This window comes from Mesocricetus auratus, unplaced genomic scaffold (assembly GCF_017639785.1).
Source record: "Mesocricetus auratus isolate SY011 unplaced genomic scaffold, BCM_Maur_2.0 Super-Scaffold_100015, whole genome shotgun sequence".
NCBI classification, from domain to species: domain Eukaryota; kingdom Metazoa; phylum Chordata; class Mammalia; order Rodentia; family Cricetidae; genus Mesocricetus; species Mesocricetus auratus.
The window spans coordinates 33,691,544-33,710,667 of record NW_024429198.1 but is presented as its reverse complement, the minus strand read 5'-3'; the positions used below and the strand labels follow the sequence as shown (position 1 = coordinate 33,710,667).

Genomic DNA, 19,124 nt, shown 5'->3' with positions numbered 1-19,124 from the left:
AACCAGCAGCTGCTTCCCAAATAACTGACTCGTTACGTAATGTGAGTTATAAATGCTCAGCAGTTAGCTCAGGCTTGTTGCTATCTCACTCTTACATTTAAATTAGCCCATACTTCTTACCTCTGCTTTGCCATGTGGCTCATGACTTGTTACCTCATTTTCTACACATCCTGCTTCCTCAGTGGCTGACTGGCATCTCCCCGACTCCGCCCTTCCTCCTCCCAGCAGTTTTGGCTTGGCTGGCCCACCTATACTTTTTGCCTGGCTGCCAGCCAATCAGCATTTTATTAAACCAATTCGAATGACACATTTTTACAATGTGCAAAGGGAGTATTCCACAGCAGAGTTTCATTCCTACCCCTTCCATGCATAATGAACTAGTTTCATGTTAAAATAATTATCTAAATACAATTAAAGTCTTAACATGCCAAAAAAATTATTTGACATTTCAAAAGCAAACTTATACCTGGAATCAAGCTAACAAACTTAAAATGAAATCAGAACTGGAAGTGAGTGCAAACATGAAAACAAGGAAGTTGCTGTTGCGTAAAGTATGTCCTCTGTATGCATGCACACATGTACACATGCACATGTATGCATACACATACTCATATACACACAAATTCATCCCAACCCTGGGTAAAGTAACTAACTTTGAAAAAATAAAACTCTTCATAAAGTATCCAAATAAAGGCATTTACCCCTTTTTCCCTAAAGAGACCATTGGGAGACACAGGCAGACTAGTCTTTATGAGTTGAGACCAGCCTGGTCTATGGAGGGCTTTTCAAACCAGCCAAGGATACATAGTGCAACCTTATCAACAAAAAATAATTGATTAAAAAAAATCCTAGTGAAACCAGAGACAAAGGTTAAAAGCAAATATGACTAATTATGCATTGCTTCAGATTTTTAGGAATTTATATTCTCAAACTATCATTGTTTAACTTAAAATAAATTTCAGTCCAAACTGCAAATAATATTTAAATGATAAATGTAAGAAATTATAGAAAAGAAGGCAAGAATAAACACATTAAAATCATAAATATGGTTGTATTTAGTATTAGAAAAACTTACTCTTTTAAAATTTTTCTTTAATGCTATATTTTATTCATCAAAAAAATAATAAATGTAAGTCAGACATGGTGATGTGGACCTTTAATCCTAGCATTGGGAGACAGAGGCAGACAGATAGATCACTATGAGGTTGAGGCTAGCACAGTCTACATACTGAGTTACAGGCCACCCAGGACTACATAGAGCAGCCTTTTCAAAAATAAAAAAATAAAACTTTAAAAGTAAATTATGAGGAAATATGTAGCATAATGATGTTTTCTAAATGCACATAAGGAGTTATGAAAAACCAAATTATTAGTCACAGCAATCTCTAATAGCAAAAATTTAGAAACAACCTATCAAGAAAATGGATATGTAAGTTGCAATGTAATCTTATTAAAAATATAGAAAGATGAAATGGATATATATGTGCAAAAATGGACCAGCTTTCTAAACCTATGTTAAACCCGAAAAACATGCTGCAATAGGATCCCAACTAAAGTTACTTTCATAAAATATTTTTAAAGAATGCAAGATAATAGTGTACACTATGTTAATGATATATTCCTGACTCCTAAAAGTTATTAAGAAATGCAGAAACTTATGATCTTACATTCAGCTAAAAGACTGCCTCAAGTGATCTACAGAGCAAGTTCCAGGACAGCCAGGGCTATACAGAGAAACCCTGTCTGAAAAAAAAAATAAAAAAACAAAAAACAAAAACAAAACAGAAAACAAACAGGCTTCTATGGGTTGATAATAAAATATAGTAAGATAAAGCAAAAACTAACATGCTGGTTTGGACAGAACAAACAAACCAAGAGCCCAGTAGAAGGCACAAGAGACTGAGAGCCACTCCTTCACACACTCTGAATCATGTAAAAACACTAATCTGGAGGCCATAATATATTTCATATATTACACATAATTATAATATATATTATAATGCATAATAATGTAATATATAAATAAAGAAGAAAAACATAAAATAAAATGAAAATAAACAATAATAAAGTTAAAAAAACCCCTAAAGACAGCATTATAAGTCAAGTAACCTCCAAAGATGCCCTTGAGTTCATCTTCTGTTGGGCATCTCCTGCTGGGCATGCATCCGGCCTGTAAGAGTAGTTTCCCTGGTGAGACTCTCTTGGAGGAAACTAAACTTTCACTTGTAAGTTGTTCTCAATTGGAGATTGCTTCTGGGTTAGGATGGTGGCACGTATCCCCTTCTCCTTTCAGCTGTAGGACCCCATCAGGTGCAGACCCGTACAGGCCCTGTGCCTTCTGCCTCAGTCGTTGAGTTCATGTGTGGTTTGGTCCTGATGAGGTAGAGGGTCTTGTTTCCTTTGGTGCCCTCTGGCTCTTTCACTCTTTTCTGCCTCTTCTTTCTTGGGGTTCCCTGAGCCGTCAGAGGAGGGATTTGGTGGAGACATACTGTTTAGGGCTGTGTGTGTCAGGGTCTCTCACTATGTGATGTCTAGGTTGTGAGTCTCTAGATTTGTTCTATTTCCTGCACTAGGATACTTCTCTGATGATGGCCGAGGAAGGCACTGATTTTCGATTATAGCAGAATGTCATTTTCTCCCTTCCTTTTTTTTTTTTTTTAAAGAACAGTACTATTTGGTTTTACCGTAGGTCTCTGAACTATCTAGTTTTAGGTTGGTCACCTAAGCAGTGTCATGTATGGATTCTATCTCATGGAGTGAGCCTTAAGTCAAATTAGAATTGGTTGGTTACTCTCTCTTTGTGCCACCATCTCCCTAAAATATCTTGCAGGCAGACCACCATTGTCCATCCTAGGGTTTGTAGCTGGGTTGGTGTTCATATTCCCTTTTGGTAACAGTCTTGTACCAAAGACACTAGCACATGGAGATGAAGGCTCTGTTGAGGTCCTACCTAATTCAACGTCTCCATGTTCAGTGAGTTGTGTAGACTTTGTCTTAGGAGTGGGGACTTGGTATCAGTTTGTGTAGAGCAACCAGTAATATTGGCAACAGCCTGGGTTGTTTGGGGATTAGAGTTATACCAAGATATTTTATATTACTTTGAAGCTATTGTGAAAGGTGTTTGATTTTTTTTTCACTGTCCATTTGTCAATCATATTTAGGAAGGCTACTGATTTCCGTGAGTTAATTTTGTATCCTGCTAAGTTTGCTGGAAGTGCTTATCTGATGAAGGAGTTTCTGAGTAGAATTTTTCGGGTCAGTTATGTGTCTTATCCTACCATCTGCAAATACAGATACTTGGACTTCTTCCTTTCTAATCTGTATCCCTTGGTCTCTGTCAGTTGTGTTATTACTCTAGCTAAGACTTCAAGTACTGTATTGAATAGATGTGGAGAGAGTGGACAACCTGTTTTACTTCTTATTATAGTGGAATTGCTTTGAGTTTCTGTTCATTTAAATTGATGTTAGCTATGGGCTTGCTATAAACTGCCTTTATTATGTTTAGTATCCCTAATCTCTCTAAAACCTTTATCATGAAGGAGTGTTCGATTTTGTCAAAGGCCTTTTCTACATCTAATGATACGATCATGTGATTTTTGTTTTCAATTTGTTTATATGGTTGGTTATATTTATCATTTTACATGTGTTAAACCATCCCTGTATCTCTGGAATGAAGCCTAGTTGATCATGGTGGATGATCTTTTTGATGTATTCTTTGATTTGGTTTATAATTATTTTATTGAGAATTTTTGCTTCCATTTCATTAGGGAAATTGGTCTGTAATTATCTTTCTTTGATTAGTCTTTATGTGGTTTGGTTATTAAGGGTAACTATGGCTTCACAAAGCAAATTGGACAATGTTCCATCTGTTTCTATTTTGTGAAATAATTTGAGGAGTATTAGCATTAACTCTTTTTTGAAAGTCTGGTAGAATTCTGTGCTAAAAACATCTGCCCTGGGCTTTTTTTTTTCTTTTAATAACTACTTCTATTTTTGGGGGGCTATAGGTCCATTTAATTTTTTATCTGATTTTGATTTAACTTTTTGGTAAGTGGTATGTATCAAGAAAATTATCTACTTCTTTTACATTTTTCAATTTTATGAATTACAGGTTTTTGAAATATATCCTTATGGTTTTGTAGATTACCTTGGTATCTGTTATTATGTCCCCTTTTTCATTTCTAATTTTATGAATTTGGATATTCTCTCTCTGCCTTTTAGTTAATTTGGATAAGGGTTTGGCAATCTTATTGGTTTTTGCAAAGAACCAACTATTTGTTTCATTGATTCTTTGTATTTTCTGTTGGTTTGTTTCTATTTTATGGATTTCATTCCTAAGTTGAGTTATTTCTTGCCGTCTTCTCTTTTGGACCTCCTGTAGCAGGATGAGTGGGAAGGAGGGCTGGAGAAGATCTGTGGGATCTGTTGGAGATGGAGGCAAGGGCGGGGGAGGCTGCAGCAGGTGCCTGCTGCAGAGCTGGAGCTGAGACCCGGTTGGGTTGAGAGGAGTGGAGGCTCGGGAGGTGAGATGTGCAGCCACTTGCCTCTTCTCAGGAGGTGAGGATGTGCAGTCACTTGCCTCTTCTCTGGCTGGAATCTGTGTTTTCTTGATGACATCCACTCTGACTCGGGTAAGGTGGTATTTTAGTATACTTTCTGTTCTCTGATTGCCAGTGAGGCAAAACATTTCTCCGTATGTTGTTTCTTGGCCATTTGTGTTTTTATCTTTTGAGAGCTGATTTCATTTTACTAGCCCATTTATCATTTGGGTTGTTTGACTTCTTGGTGTTTTTTGTTTTCTTTTGGTGGTTCTTTGTATATTTTGAAGTTATTGCACTGTTTCTTCCATCCAAAATAGTTTTGTCTTCCCAACCAGGTAGTCAGTGTAGATGAGAACTCACCTTAGAAGTGTTACTTTTCTTTTTCAATCTCATTTTTTCTTTATATTAAATGTGTGGGTGTTAAGAACTAGAGTTGCAGGGTACTGTATGCCACCAGCTGGTTGCTGGGATTGAACCTTGTTCTTCGAAGATCAGTCAGTGGTCTGAACTGTTGAGTCTCCCCTCCAGCCTCTAATTTTTCTATTTAGTTTATATTTTGTATGAAATTTAATTCTTTCAGCCCTCTATTCACTTGGATCTTTTCCAACTTTTAAATTCATACAATGAGAACTAACAAAGATGAAAGGTATCAAGATCAAAATAAAAATGAAGCTCAAAGGAAATTGTTAAAATGTAGAAATATTAAAAAACAGAGTATTACAACATTTTCATTAGAATTACTATTCAAGAGGAAATATATCTGGAAGTGAATTTCAGTAATTCCTAAGAGAACATAATCGAGAGTTTAAAAATTTTCATAAGTGATTAGATACTAATAGAATCAATCATGACTTATAGGTCTTAAATGTAATGTAGATAACATTTACTGTGATTTAATTACAGGGTAATTCTCTGTTGAAAGTAATTTTTTCCTCTGTCATAGGCCCCTCTTCTAATTTCCTGACATTTACCCTCCCTCCCTCCCACATAGATACTCTTACATAAAACTAAAAGCTCAGCTACACACATGAGAGAGAACACGTGTTTTTGTTTTTCTGAGCCTGTTATTTCACTTTATGTAATATTTTCCAATTCTATGGATTTTCCTGCATGTTGCATAATTTTACTTTTCTCTATGGCTGAATAAAATCCATTGTGCATATGTGAACCATATTTTCATTGTCCATCCATCTGTTGGTGGTCATCTAGGCCCAATCTATTTCCCTGCCGTTTTGAATAGAGCAGTGGTAAATGTGTGGAGGTGTCTCTATTGTAAGGGACGGAGCCTGTGGAAGATGCCTGGGAGTTGTGTAGCAGGGCTTTATGGAAGTTCTGTTTCTAGCTTATGAGAAACCTCCACACTGATTTCCACAGTGGCTTTATAGGTATATCCCCACGAGCAGTAAGTAAGTTTTCTTTCCTCACTCTGCCTCCAGCATTTGTTGTTCTTGAGACAGCCAGTCTGACTGCGATGAGCTAGGCTCTCAGAGTCACTTTAATTTGTATTTCCCTAATGTGTAAGGATGGTGAACATTTTAACAAATATTTATTGGTTATTTAGTTTCTTCTTTTGAGAACCCTCTGTTGAGCTCTTTAGCCTATTTCTTATTGTGTTGTTTTTTGTTTGGTTTCTTGAGTTCTTCTTGTGTTGTCAGTACTGACCCCTCCCCCATTCTGGAGGCTGCCTCTTTACTTGATTAGAAGTTTATTTGATATACAGAAGCCTTTTAATTTCATGAGGTTCCATTTGTTGATATTTGGCCTTATTTCCATTGCTGCTGGAGTCCTATGAAATGCTTCCTGTGCCCATACCCTACGTTTCCCTAGCATTTTCAGAGTTTCAGGTTGAATGTTAGGGCTTTTGATCCATGTAAAAGTTGACATTTGGCCGAATGAGAGATACAGGTCGATTTTTGTTCTTCTATATGTAGGTACCAGTTTTCCTAGCATCAGTTGTTAAAGAGGCTGTTTTTCCCAGTGAGTATTACATGCGCTTTTGTAGTGTTTTTTATTTTTATTCATTTTGTGTTTTAGGGAGTAATATAAATTGAAGGGAAGAAAAGAATACAACTAAAGAATAAAGAATTTTCCTCTACTTTTTTGTTCTGCTTTCTAAGATACTTTATGTTTCTAGGGATTTGTCCTGGCTGTTACTATTGCACGTGAAGCTATTGATGAATTTCGACGTTTTCAGCGAGACAAGGAAATGAATTCACAGTTATATAGCAAGCTTACAGTAAGAGGTAAGCAAGAGACTTTTAGTCCTCCTACATATGCTTAGTATGAGCATGTTAGAGTTAACACAGAAAGGGAGCATGTTCAGTCTGTTCTTGAAATCTCACATAGGCTCCAACTTCCTTACAGTATATAATGCTGGAATTTCAAGTAGAATTTTATTCATTTTCTTGATGTGCGCGTGCATGTGTTGTACATGTGTATATATGTATGTGTCATATTTATACACAAACATATGCATGCATATACTCACACAAACACATATGATTTGCTCTGTAACGTATTTGAAAGAAACCCAGATGCTGTGTACGCATGCTGTGTGATATACAGTAGCACTTTAAAGTATGTCTTCTTTTTAAGCACACCCATAGAGGTCAGTGTTCATAGCATGGCATCAAGTGTCTGAAATAAATGTCATCATCCAGTGTGGCCACGGGTGCATGCATACAGGGTTCCTACCTTTCAGGTCTTTATAGGTACTTAAGGAGCTCGTTTTCATCATTGCCCTGCCTATAGTTGAAAACGGAGCAGTTTTTAGGAAGAGAATGGGCACACTGATAGAAACAGGCTTTGTGACAGTAGAAGAGAGACCTGATGAGGACATAGTGTGGGGCACACTGGAATCTAAATGAGAGTTCTGTTGAAACGTAAAATCAGAGTGGATATTGTGTGTTCTGTCTGTATGTGGGCATATATAATGAATAACTTACCTCAAATAATCCCCTTAAGCTGTCTGTTTTTAATACCTTAATGAGTATATGTGACTTAAGATCAATTAATTTAAGATTTACTGATCTGTGTTTTTGCTCTTTTCATCAAGTTGTATAGTCAGCACCATCATTTAATTTTAGAACATTTCTAATATTCCCAAAAGAAATCCAAAATTCACTGGATCACTTCCTTTTTCCTCCTTTATTCCACTAAAGTCCTAGGTGACCTCTGCTCTACTTTTCTGTCTGTTTTGCCTACGCTGGACATTTATATGTGTAGAGTCAGACGTGAGGTCTTCTGTCATTGGCTTTACTTTGGCATGTTTTCGGGGCTTTTACATGTTGTATCACCAAGTAGTATTTTCTTTTTGTTGACAAATAACATCCCACTGCATGACACACCACATTTTGTTTATCAAGTCAGCACTGACGGACATTTGAGGAGTTTGTATTCTGTGACTGTTACGAATAACCAACACTCCCATGAACACCGTATACCAGATTTTCATAAACATCGTTTGTTTTCGTTTTTCTTGGTTGTATTCAAGCAAGGAGATTGCTAGGCTAGGTGATGACTCTGTTGAATACTTGGAAAGAACCACCACGCAGTTTTTTAATTGGCTGCATCATTGGTATTCTTGCTAGCAGTGTACATGGGCTCTGATTTTCCCATGTCTTCACCAGTACTTGTTATTGTCTGACATGTTTATTATAGCAGTATAAGTTTTATTTGTATTTGGTAGTGACTATTGAGATGGAATGTTTTTGTATGTTTACTGTCTATTTGCATATCTTCTTTGAATAATTGTATATTCATTTCCTTCAAAACTTTTTTTGTTTTTTTTTGTTTTATGAGACAGGGTTTCTCTCTATTGTTTTGGAGGCTGTCGGTCCAGCCTGGCCTTGAACTCACAGCGATCTGCCTGCCTCTGCCTCCTGAGTGCTGGGATTAAAGGCATGCGCCACCACCGCCCGGCTCCTTCAACAACTTTTTAACTGAGCTGTTGGTCTCTCTGTTGCTGAGTTGTAAGTATTCCTTAGCTATCTTGGGTAAGCCTTTGCCAGGTTTATGATTGCAGATAGTTTTTCCCATTTTGTGGGCTGTATCTTTACTTTCTTGATGCATAAACATTTTGTTTGGTCTAATTCATCCACTTTTTTCTCTTGTTTGTGCTTTTGATGTTGTAGCAAAGAAAGCTGATACTGTAATGATTTTTCTTCTAGTAGCTATAGACTTAGCTCTACATATAAGTCTGATTTGTTTTCATAAACAATGTGTTATATGGGTCCACATTTGTTTTCATAAAATGGAGTTGTCTGGTACCACATGCTAAAAGAGTGCTCTCTACTATATTTTTAAATTATTAAAAGAGATGAAGTGGGCCAGGCGGTGGTGGTGCACGCCTTTAATCCCAGCACTTGGGAGGCAGAGGCAGGCGGATGTCTGTGAGTTCGAGGTCAGGTTGGACCGACAGCCTCAAAAACAATACAGAGAAACCCTGTCTCGTAAAAACCAAAAAAAAAAAAAAAAAAAAAAAAAAAAGATATGAAGTGGGTTGGAGAGTTGGCTCAGTCAGTAAAGTGCTCACTGTACAAACATGAGGACCTGAGTTAGGGTCCTCAGAACCCATGCCAAAAACTGGGTAACGTGGTGAACTTGGGGAGGGTATATGTTTGGGGAACGAGAGAGGCCGATTACCGGAGCTCACTGATACAGCTAGACTGGCCAGTGAGCTCCAGGAATCTACACAGTCTAGCCATATCAGTTAGCTCCAAGTTTAGTGAGAAACCCTGCCCCTAAAATTAAGATGAAGAGCAACTGAGAAAGACACCCAACATTAACTTCTGACCTCCACCATGCACATGTTAACACATATAAGTACTAGAAAAAAAGATTTAGGAAAAAGGACCCTCAAATGGCCAGGTAAATTAGGTCTGACTTTATACTATTTTGAGAACAGTTTATTAGTTTTACTTTGGTGTTTGTAGTTAAGCAGAGTGTGTTGGTAATTGGTATAGTGATGTCAGTAAAAATTAGTAAGTGTAGTAATAATGTCGTCATGCAGAGCAGGCAGCTCCATGTGTCTGTCCTTCGACAGAAAAGCTGAAAAGCCAACCAGAAACTGCTGGAACCAACTTGGTGACAACTTTGGAAAGCATTAAGAGTTTTATAGCACCCGTAAGATTGGTGACTCTAGATAAAGTCACTGAAGGAAGGGTTAGGAGACTTTTCTTTCAGTTTATGGTTCCTCTGGCTCTGGAGCCTCTCCAAATCTTGAAGGTGCAGTCAACAGCCTTTTGGAAGAACTTATTTAAATAAGAGGACTGCTGTTGGTCTTTCTCTGCAGACTACAGATGATGCTGAGGAGTGACTTATGGCAAGGATCTTGGAACATAGGGCAGAATACCTGAAAAGCAGCAAGAGGCCTGGACTCTAGTGGAGTGTAGTTAAATGACAGGCAGCAGAGTGAAGGAGAGGAAAATCTTTATCCCATTTGGATATTTAAATATCCATATATACTGGAAAGTTTTGAGTCCTGTGCACAGGCTGAGAAATAGGGAAATGGTCAGAAAAGGCCCGAGAAGTTCTTTGTTTGATGGTCTATGCAGGTAGGAAGTGGTGACTAGGGCAAGAGTTGTGAACGGCCTCATTTGTTGGCTACACCCTGAAAGAGGGAGGACTGGAGGACAGTCAATCTACAAAGAATGGGACACTTTTTGTCTCTGTCCTCGCTCCTCTTCATATTCAAAGGAATTTTAAAACATTGGCTGATGAATATAAGCGGATGGAAGAGAAACATAAGAGAACATAGCTAACAAAGAATACGTGCTTTATAAAATCACTCAACAAACACATTTTCAGCATAAATAAAACAATAAAACCAACTTAGAATAGGAGGACTATCTGAAACATCTTATTTCCAGATTTACTGGTTTGTCCACTTTCCCACAAAGATTAAGAAGCTGGCAAAGAAACATTCACAAGAGAACTTTACAGACTTTTTGTGATGAAAATCAGATGTTGCTCTATAAGACATGAAGTTTAAACTAACTGTCTTACTCCTGATCTAGATGGCAAGGAAGTGATGGGAGAAATTGCAGAAGAATAGATAATGATATGTGAATATGTAGAGAATAACCATAGTGATATAGAAATTATATGAATATGTTAAAGAATTATGGAGGTGAAAAATAGGCTAATGAATGAAAGAAACTTACCAGAAGGTTTTAGTAGCAGATTTGAGCAGCCTGGAATGTCAATGACCTTGACTCTGTCAGTTGAAACCATCAGTCTGAAGGGCATAAATCAAAATCCTCTCCAAGGAGCAGCTCTTGAGAGGCATTAGAACAACATGATGTGTGCTGACATGTCTATCTTAGAAATCCTAGGAGAAGAGGCAGAGAAAGGATAGAAGGGGAGAGAAATGGCCAGAAGCTTGCTCTTTTGGATCAAAGACATGAACCTATGCCTTCAAGATCCATCTACCCCAACCAAGAAGGATCAAGAGGAAGAGGCCTGCTTTGAGGCACAATCAGCCTGTTGAAGCCTGATGATCCCGAGGAAATCCTCAAAGCAAAGCAAATGGTTCAGATAAAATGTACTCAGATCACAGAAGCCATGGGGTGATAAGGGCATATTTTTAAAGCAATAAGAATATAAACTATCAGTCAGGAATTCTGCGACCCCCGGGAAGGGACCCCCCGACCCGCGGGGGTGAGGTGATGAGGGTCGCTACTAATTTGGTGGGCCTTCACGAGCAGATCCGATCTGGAAAGTGAACTTCAAGAGGTTAATGGAATCAGGCTCAAGACAACGTTCGCTGATCAAGAGCCTTTATTTTTTGGGGTGCGCTGGAACTTATAGAGGAAGGACCTCAGGGGGGTGGTACAAGCATGTCAATCAAGTCTCAATTCAAATATACACCAAATACAGTAAAGACAAAGCTGTAATTTTCCATCAGTCATTAGTTGCATTCCACAAATGCTTGTCAGTGTAAGTCAGGTGCAGGAATTAGGGAGGGGTAGGGAGTGTTTAACAAAGACAATTACTCTGTAAGGGTACTTCCCCCTGGCTAGGCGGGTGGGCTGCCCTGTGTAAATTTAACTTTTATGGTTAGCCTTTTCCTTTGTCTTAAGGGCATGTGTGCTCGCAGTCACGTAGGCAGAAGGCCAAGAAACGGTTGACAGACTCCATTTTGTTCAAGGTTCTAGCAGTCCCCAACATCTCCCCCTTTTCTATATAGTAAAAGAAGAGAGCAATTGGGTGAAGTGCCTGTCTTAGGTTACCTGGTGGGCTTCCAGTTCTGGACCTGGCGAGAGAGGATACGAATTAAGTTTTTGCCGGCAATGTTTAGAGAGCCATGTTTGCTCCCAGATTCTGGCACCAAGCTATCCCCGTCTTAAGCATCTCCACAGCCTGGAGCAGAGTGAACGCAGGCGGTTGGCCAGGTAGTCAAACTCCTGAAAGCTCAAAGGTTGGAATGTAGGTTTGTCTACAGCCTCAGGTTCTTCGGGGTCTTGTTGAGAGAGCTGCTGATAGTGAACCTGAACTGAATTTTTGGTAGCCTCATCAACCTGATTTTTAACAAAACCAGTAAGGCGACGAAATGCCCAAGGACCAAAGGAAATAAGTAACATGAAGCCAATAAAGGGTCCTAACAAACTAGGCAGCAAAGTCGATAGCCAGGGGGAGGTAGAGAACCAATTTTTGTACCAAGATTCACTTTGATCCAAATTTTTTTGTTTCTTCCAGACTCTGTTCAACTCTTCTGATACTATCTCTAACTAATCCTGATTTGTCTTTGAAAAAGCAACATTCCTCTTTAAGGGCGGCACAAACTCCCCCCTCCCGCAAAAAGGCGAGGTGGAGACCGCGACAGTTTTGTTGTATCACTTCAGCTATGGAACCAACAGTTTGTTCTAAGTAATCTAAACCTCTTTTTAGCTCATCTATGTCTCTAATAACAGTGCGGGTTAGAGCATTAACAGAGTCCTTTGTGTGGATTAGGGAGTAAATTCCTGTGCCAGCACCTGCTGCACCCAGACCAACCAATATGGCTAATGTGAGGGCGGTGACCGGCTCTCTTTTTTGGCGAGAGAGAGTTACAGTTAGATCACTTTGGGGCAATAGATCAGATTCAGGGCGAACAGTCAATTTGGGCACGAGTACAACAAGGACACAGTAGTCCTTGTGCGCAAGAAAAACATCTACAATAATATGCGGGGATAACCCTGTGGAGCAAGCAAAAAAGGTGAGGTTGGGGGCAATAAGGAAGGAAGCATGAGCAGCACCTTGCATGGTTTGAGTACATGCTTCTAACAGCGGGGTGGGGGGAAGCATACGTGGTCCCAAAAGGCAGAGTCCAGATCCCACGACCTGTCCTAAGGTCATGCCGCGTGGTTGTGGCTGCGTGCCCCAGCGAAGCAGATTGGTGTCGTTGGTGTAGATGGGTGAGCCGAAGGCTGCAATTCCTTCGTAGAATGGAGAGATGGGTGAATAGCAAATCCAGCAGCGCTCATAGGTGGTGTTAGTACCTGGGCCGAGGCGTTGACCATCTGAAGGATGAGGTCCGCGGTGGAGACTGGACCGGCGGCGGGCATGGTGGGTTGACAAACAGTGGTGGTGGCAGCTGGAGCTGGAGAATTGAGATTAGGACGAGGGCGAGGGGCGGCAGCCTTGGGTAGGAATGAGCCACCACCAGAGGGGTATAAAAAAGGATTGGGGCCAACAGCAATAGGGCGAAAGGAAGGGATTTCTTTCAAAAGTCTAATGGAAAAGGTGAGGCCTGGGTCTGTGCCAGAAACATATAGGCGTAGACCCCAGTAAGCGCCTCGGGAACCTTCCCAGAGGAACCTTTTTCCTGCAGCCATAAACTGGATATGGAGGAGGTTGCACCAACTGCGTGAACAAAGGGGATTAAGTGGTGGTGGGCCAGAATTAAGCTGTCTGGCCGGGGGATGTAAGGAGGGAAACTAAAAATCAAAAGGAGAAATGGAAGAAGTAGCAGGCAATGCGGCGTCATCTTCACTGGGAGTTTTGTTATCAACAGCATCTGAAAGAGAAAACAGGAGATTCCTCAGGGGCTCTTTCCCTGGGAGGGTTATAAAGCTTGACCAGCGCGTTTCTCCATTGCTGGTGTTATGAATGCAAGCATGTCCTTTTCCCCAGATAAGGACTGGGTGAGGACCGAGCCATTGGCCCGTGTGCACATCCTTCCAGAGAACCTGTCGAAAGTTTTCACGGGTGGAAGGGTGCCAGAGCTGATCAGCAGCTGATCGGCCATTGTTGTCCAGAGAGAGAAAGTTGAGCACAAAAAGTACATGATTTAGAAGTAGGCAATGCTTGCCTTTGTGAGCATACAGGGTTTAACTTTCAGAAGAAAGCTTAAAGAGCATTTTTTTTTTAAGGTCTGATTAGCTTGCTCTACAACACCCTGTCCTTGGGGGTTAAGGGGAATTCCTGTTTTGTGGGTAATGTCAAATTTTTTACCAAAATCCTTAAATTTAGAACTAATGTACCCTGGGCCATTGTCAGTTTTAATGGCGATAGGGACAGGAATAATAGTAAAACAATGTAAAATATGGGTAATAACATCTTTGGCGGCCTCTCCTGTTTGGAGAAAGGCACAAACAAAGCCACTAAAGGTATCCACCGTAACATGAATATATTTAAGATTGCCAAAGGCAGAATAATGAGTAACATCCATTTGCCAAAGCTCACCAGGCACAAGACCACAGGGGTTGACTCCTGTATGAGGCTCAGGCAAAAGGGAGAGGCAAGCTTTGCACGATTTAACTATCTCTCGAGCCTGTTCACGAGTGATGGAATATTGTAGCCTAAGTGTTTGTGCATTAAGGTGATGAAATCTATGAGCCTGTTGTGCTAACTATAAAGAGTTAGACTGAACACAAACCAAAGAGAAGTCAGAGGTAGCTTTTATGCATCTATGTGAAAGGTTTTTAGAAACCACCTTCTGTAGTGATTTGGCTAAGCTGATACATTCAACTTGAGACAATAAAATGGCAGAACAAATAAAATGGCACTGACCACACACATACACACACATATACATACACACATACAAAAGTTCCTTTAGTTTCAGACACTGGGTACCCTGACCACAGACAGTTTGTATGGGGCTGAATAGAGCATGGACTTAGAACCCAGCAGGGTCACAAGGCTTCAGGTGCCCCTGCCACCCATGGATGTATCATAAACGACAGTGTGACACAGCAGTGACCTCACAGCTTTAAGTTTAGGACTGGCTAAAGAAATGCAGTGATGGCCTGGTAACACTAGCTGGGCCATTTAGATGCTGTCCAAGCTGACAAAGGTCACATGGAATTAGAATGACATACTTTTGGGGGCCTGGCCGATCACAAGAAAACTAAACAGACCAAAAGTGCCACAAAGACTCCTAACTAATACGTTTACATTCAAGCCTTCTCTTTAGGTCTGTTCAGAGGTGGAAAACTTTTTGTTGGAAAGCCAGACAAGGCCATTCCACAGTGCTCGAGAGAGCAGAGTCTAGTCCGCACACTCTAGCATATAATACTGAAATGTGTTGGGATCGTAAAAGCAAGGCAATGTCCCAGCACAAGATCAGTGCAATTTACAGGATCAACATGCCTGCCACAGGATGCCCATGACAGAGCTACACGTGTACTGTCTATGGTGAGCCAGCCAGCACGGTTACTTTGGGGAAGAGTTTAAAACATAAACAAAATGTTTGCATTCGCAAATGAGGCATATGAACACCAAGGGAGTGTAACATCTACTCAGGGCACATTCCTTTTTTCATAGGTGTGAAAAATGAGTTAGGGAGAGATCACAGAAAGGTTGCTTATGGCATACCTGGGACTACTGGGATTGTCCACTGCCTGTGTAGCAAAATGCCCATGAAAAATCCTTGTAACAATCCAAGAGTTCAGGGCCATGCTGAGGGCCCTGAAGGTTCGTTCCTGTGACCAGCCAGCGCTACCACCACAGGGACTACCAAGAGAGGCCACCTAGCCTCTAAGGACTCCTAGACAACAGGGGTCCCAACTGTTAGCTGCATGACTCTAGGCTGATCTACCTTTAACACATTGTATCATATATAGAATTTGATTGAAAAACTGCTTGTAAAAATAAAATTTAAATCACCCTGTAGATCAATGCAAAAGCATACCACACCGATACATCTATAAGAAAAACAATTCATCCAGAAAAACTACATCTGTGGCTTCCAAAAATAAAGCATCCACAAACCTGATTTCTTTTTGATAACGAAAATAGGGGTATTCCAAGGAGATGTGGAGAGTTCTATATGGCCAGCATTGAATTGCTCCTGCACAAGCTGCTGGGCTGCTTCTAATTTTTCTTTGACTAGAGGCTATTGTCCTACCCAGACAGGATCATCATTTATCCAGGTGATTTTATCTGCCGGGGGGGGGGGGGGGGGAGTACAGGGGAGGTAGTAACCACTACTGAAAATTTTGAGCAGGTGGGCTATAGCCAAGGCCCGCTCTATCATCGGGATCGGGATTTTGGCGAGCCGCTTCTTCAGCTCAAGCCGCCTGTCTAGTGCATGGTCACCCCTGTGCCACAGGAAGAGGTCTAGAGGTCTAGCAGGGAGAGGCGGTTCAGCTCCCTACCCTTCAGGGTCAAAAAGAGGGAACTGGAGTTTAGGTGATAGCAAGGAGAGGAGCTGTGAAAACTTGTCGCTGAGAGCTTGAACGAGAGAGGAAGTAAGAGAATCAATAGTGGAGGAGTATTTGGGAGCAAAAGGTTGAGGAAGATCAGGGAGCGAGGAAAGATCATAGGCAGGAGGTCTCATGGCCAGAGAGACCTTGCACCCGAACCCGAAGGTATGTGGCAGCCTCTTCCTCTAGCTCCTGGGCGTCCCCAGGATCCAGAGGTTCCTCAGGAGGAGCAGAGGTGACAGCCCGTAGGGAGGGGTAGATACCGGTGGCTAGAGAGCGAACTTTAGGGGCAAATGAGGTAGGTTGATCAGAAGGAGAAGGAGGAAGCTTATCAAAGTCAGAGTTAGCAGAGGAAGAGGAACAATCTTTAGAAAGATCAGCGACAGAACAAGCTCTGGAGCTGCCCTAGAACACCCTCAGGAAGCGACCTCTAGATGTTGTTGGGCATCTTTAAGAATTTGTTCATTTCGGGGGGGCTTTCCTCTGCGTAAACAATGATACTTTTTAAGAGATCCCAATACTGCTGCATAATCTTTTTATCGCTTTCAGAGCCTTTGGTTTCGAAATAATTAGTTAATTCGGCCCCGACTTGTTCCCAAGTACTGCAAACTATTTTTGGACAGGTAATGACAAATCAGGGACAAACTTCATGTACAAAAAGCAAAAACTTAAGTAAATCTTTTTTCTTAACCTCAATGTTTCTATCTCTTAATTCTTCCTGAATTCCTTTAATAAATATGGCTTCCTTATTTTTTTTTAACCTCAGTGTATCTATCTCTTAATTCTTTCTGAATTCCTTTAATAAATCTATCTTCTGTGCTGATACTAGTCCCCATTTTCGCGGGACGGATGGGACGGCGGTGTTAACCTAGGTTATTAGACTATCCCTACTCTGCGCCACCCGGATGGGGCTTACCTGACGCCTTATGAGTGGGCTCCGGACTCGTCGCGCCTCTGCCATCCGATCGGTGGTCTGTAACTCGTGTCCCACGTGGGGCGCCAGTTGCGACCCCCGGGAAGGGACCCCTGACCCGCGGGGGTGAGGTGATGAGGGTCGCTACTAATTTGGTGGGCCTTCACGAGCAGATCCGATCTGGAAAGTGAACTTCAAGAGGTTAATGGAATCAGGCTCAAGACAACGTTCGCTGATCAAGAGCCTTTATTTTTTGGGGTGCGCTGGAACTTATAGAGGAAGGACCTCAGGGGGTGGTACAAGCATGTCAATCAAGTCTCAACTCAAATATACACCAAATACGGTAAAGACAAAGCTGTAATTTTACATCAGTCATCAGTTGCATTCCACAAATGCTTGTCAGTGTAAGTCAGGTGCAGGAATTAGGGAGGGGTAGGAAGTATTCAACGGAACACTTTAATCTTTTGTTAACAAAGACAATTACTCTGTAAGGGTACTTCCCCCTGGCTAGGTGGGTGGGCTGCCCTGTGTAAATTTAACTTTAATGGTTAGCCTTTTCCTTTGTCTCAAGGGCATGTGTGCTCGCAGTCACGTAGGCAGAAGGCCAAGAAACGGTTGACAGACTCCATTTTGTTCAAGGTTCTAGCAGTCCCCAACAGAATTATGTCTGGTAAAACCCTGAGTTAAAACTGAAGAAGGAATTAAAACATTCTTAGATAAAATTCCCTGATAGCCTTTAAAATGTTTACTTATGTATGTGTGTGTGTGTGTGTGTGTGTGTGTGTGTGTGTGTGTGTGTATATGTATGTATGAATGTGTTTATTGTCTGTGCATGGCATGCATATGGATATTATAGGATAACATACTCCTTAGGAGTTCGTTCTCTTCTACCATTTGTGTCCCAGGGACCCAGCTCAGATGATGAGGCTTAGCAGCAAGTGGCTTTACATATTGAACATACTTTTCAGTTCACTGATTGGCTTTTATGCACTGAAGGAAATTGTCAAAAAAGCTGAAAGGGCCAGAGAGATCACACAGCAGTTGAGAACACTTGATCTTCTTGCCATAGGACACAGGTTCAGTTTCCAGCACCCATCTCAGATGGATCACAACCTCCTGTAATTCCAGTTCCAAGCTACACAGATATAGTAATAGGTAAATAAATATTAAAAATAAGAAAGAACAGAAAAGGAAAATATGTCTAGACCTGATAAAGATAGGTAAAGAACTTGGCAATTTACTAGCAAAAAGAAACTCACCTTAAAAACGGACAAAGAATCTAAATAGGTATTTTTTTTTTCAAATAAGATAGAGAAATGGCCAGTAAGTACATGGTGTTCAGTTAAAAGCATCATTTCAGAGGAAAATGCAAAGAAAACCTCAGCTGGTAATGCTTCTGGCTAGGCTATCGCTGAAGTACTGTAAAACAACTAAGTGTTGGTAGTGGATGTAGAAATCCTGGAGCATTATTTGGGGGTATTATAAATGTCTCACCAGTCACAGAATATATTTTTGCACTTCCCTCACGGTTAGACAGATTTTAGAACAGAGATCCAAGAACATTTGCCCATGTTTATCATAGTATTTAATACTCACAACAGCCAAAGTGAAAGCAGTCTACCAGTGGCTAAATGCCTAAACAAAGCACACTGCATTCAGTCTGTGTTAGAATGCTTCTAAGTCATGAAAGGAATGGAAGGTTGATACATGTAGAAGAGGGCTGAACATTGAAAACTTGTACGAAAGAAACCAGACACAAAAGATTATACATTATTTCATTTCATTTATGTGAAAGAGCTTGACTAGGTAAGTTGTGGAGATAGAATGTAGATTAATAAGTTGCTGAGGACTGGGGGCAGAAGGGAGCAAGTGCTTACTGGGGGAGAACTTTTGGAACTTGATAGCACTGGTTGTACAGCACTGTGCAAACGACACAGGTTGCCTTAATGTAACTGTATGCATGTTATGTCAGTTCACATAAAATGCTATAAAATGCCAAGGATTTTCTTTGGCTCTTTTTTTTCTGTTTTGTTCTATTCT

At 40.7% G+C, this 19,124-nt stretch overlaps 1 protein-coding gene across 4 annotated transcripts in view; it reads left to right on the top strand.

Annotated features, from left to right (window-relative positions):
• The window catches only part of Atp9b (ATPase phospholipid transporting 9B (putative)), a 195,689-nt gene that overhangs the window by 22,530 nt on the left and 154,035 nt on the right, over positions 1 to 19,124 (top strand). For all 4 annotated transcript variants that reach the window (XM_040757788.1, XM_040757790.1, XM_040757789.1 and 1 more), the window contains exon 5: positions 6,676 to 6,784. In XM_040757788.1, coding sequence (XP_040613722.1) covers positions 6,676 to 6,784 — 109 coding nt within the window. The remainder of the gene's footprint in view (positions 1 to 6,675; positions 6,785 to 19,124) is intronic.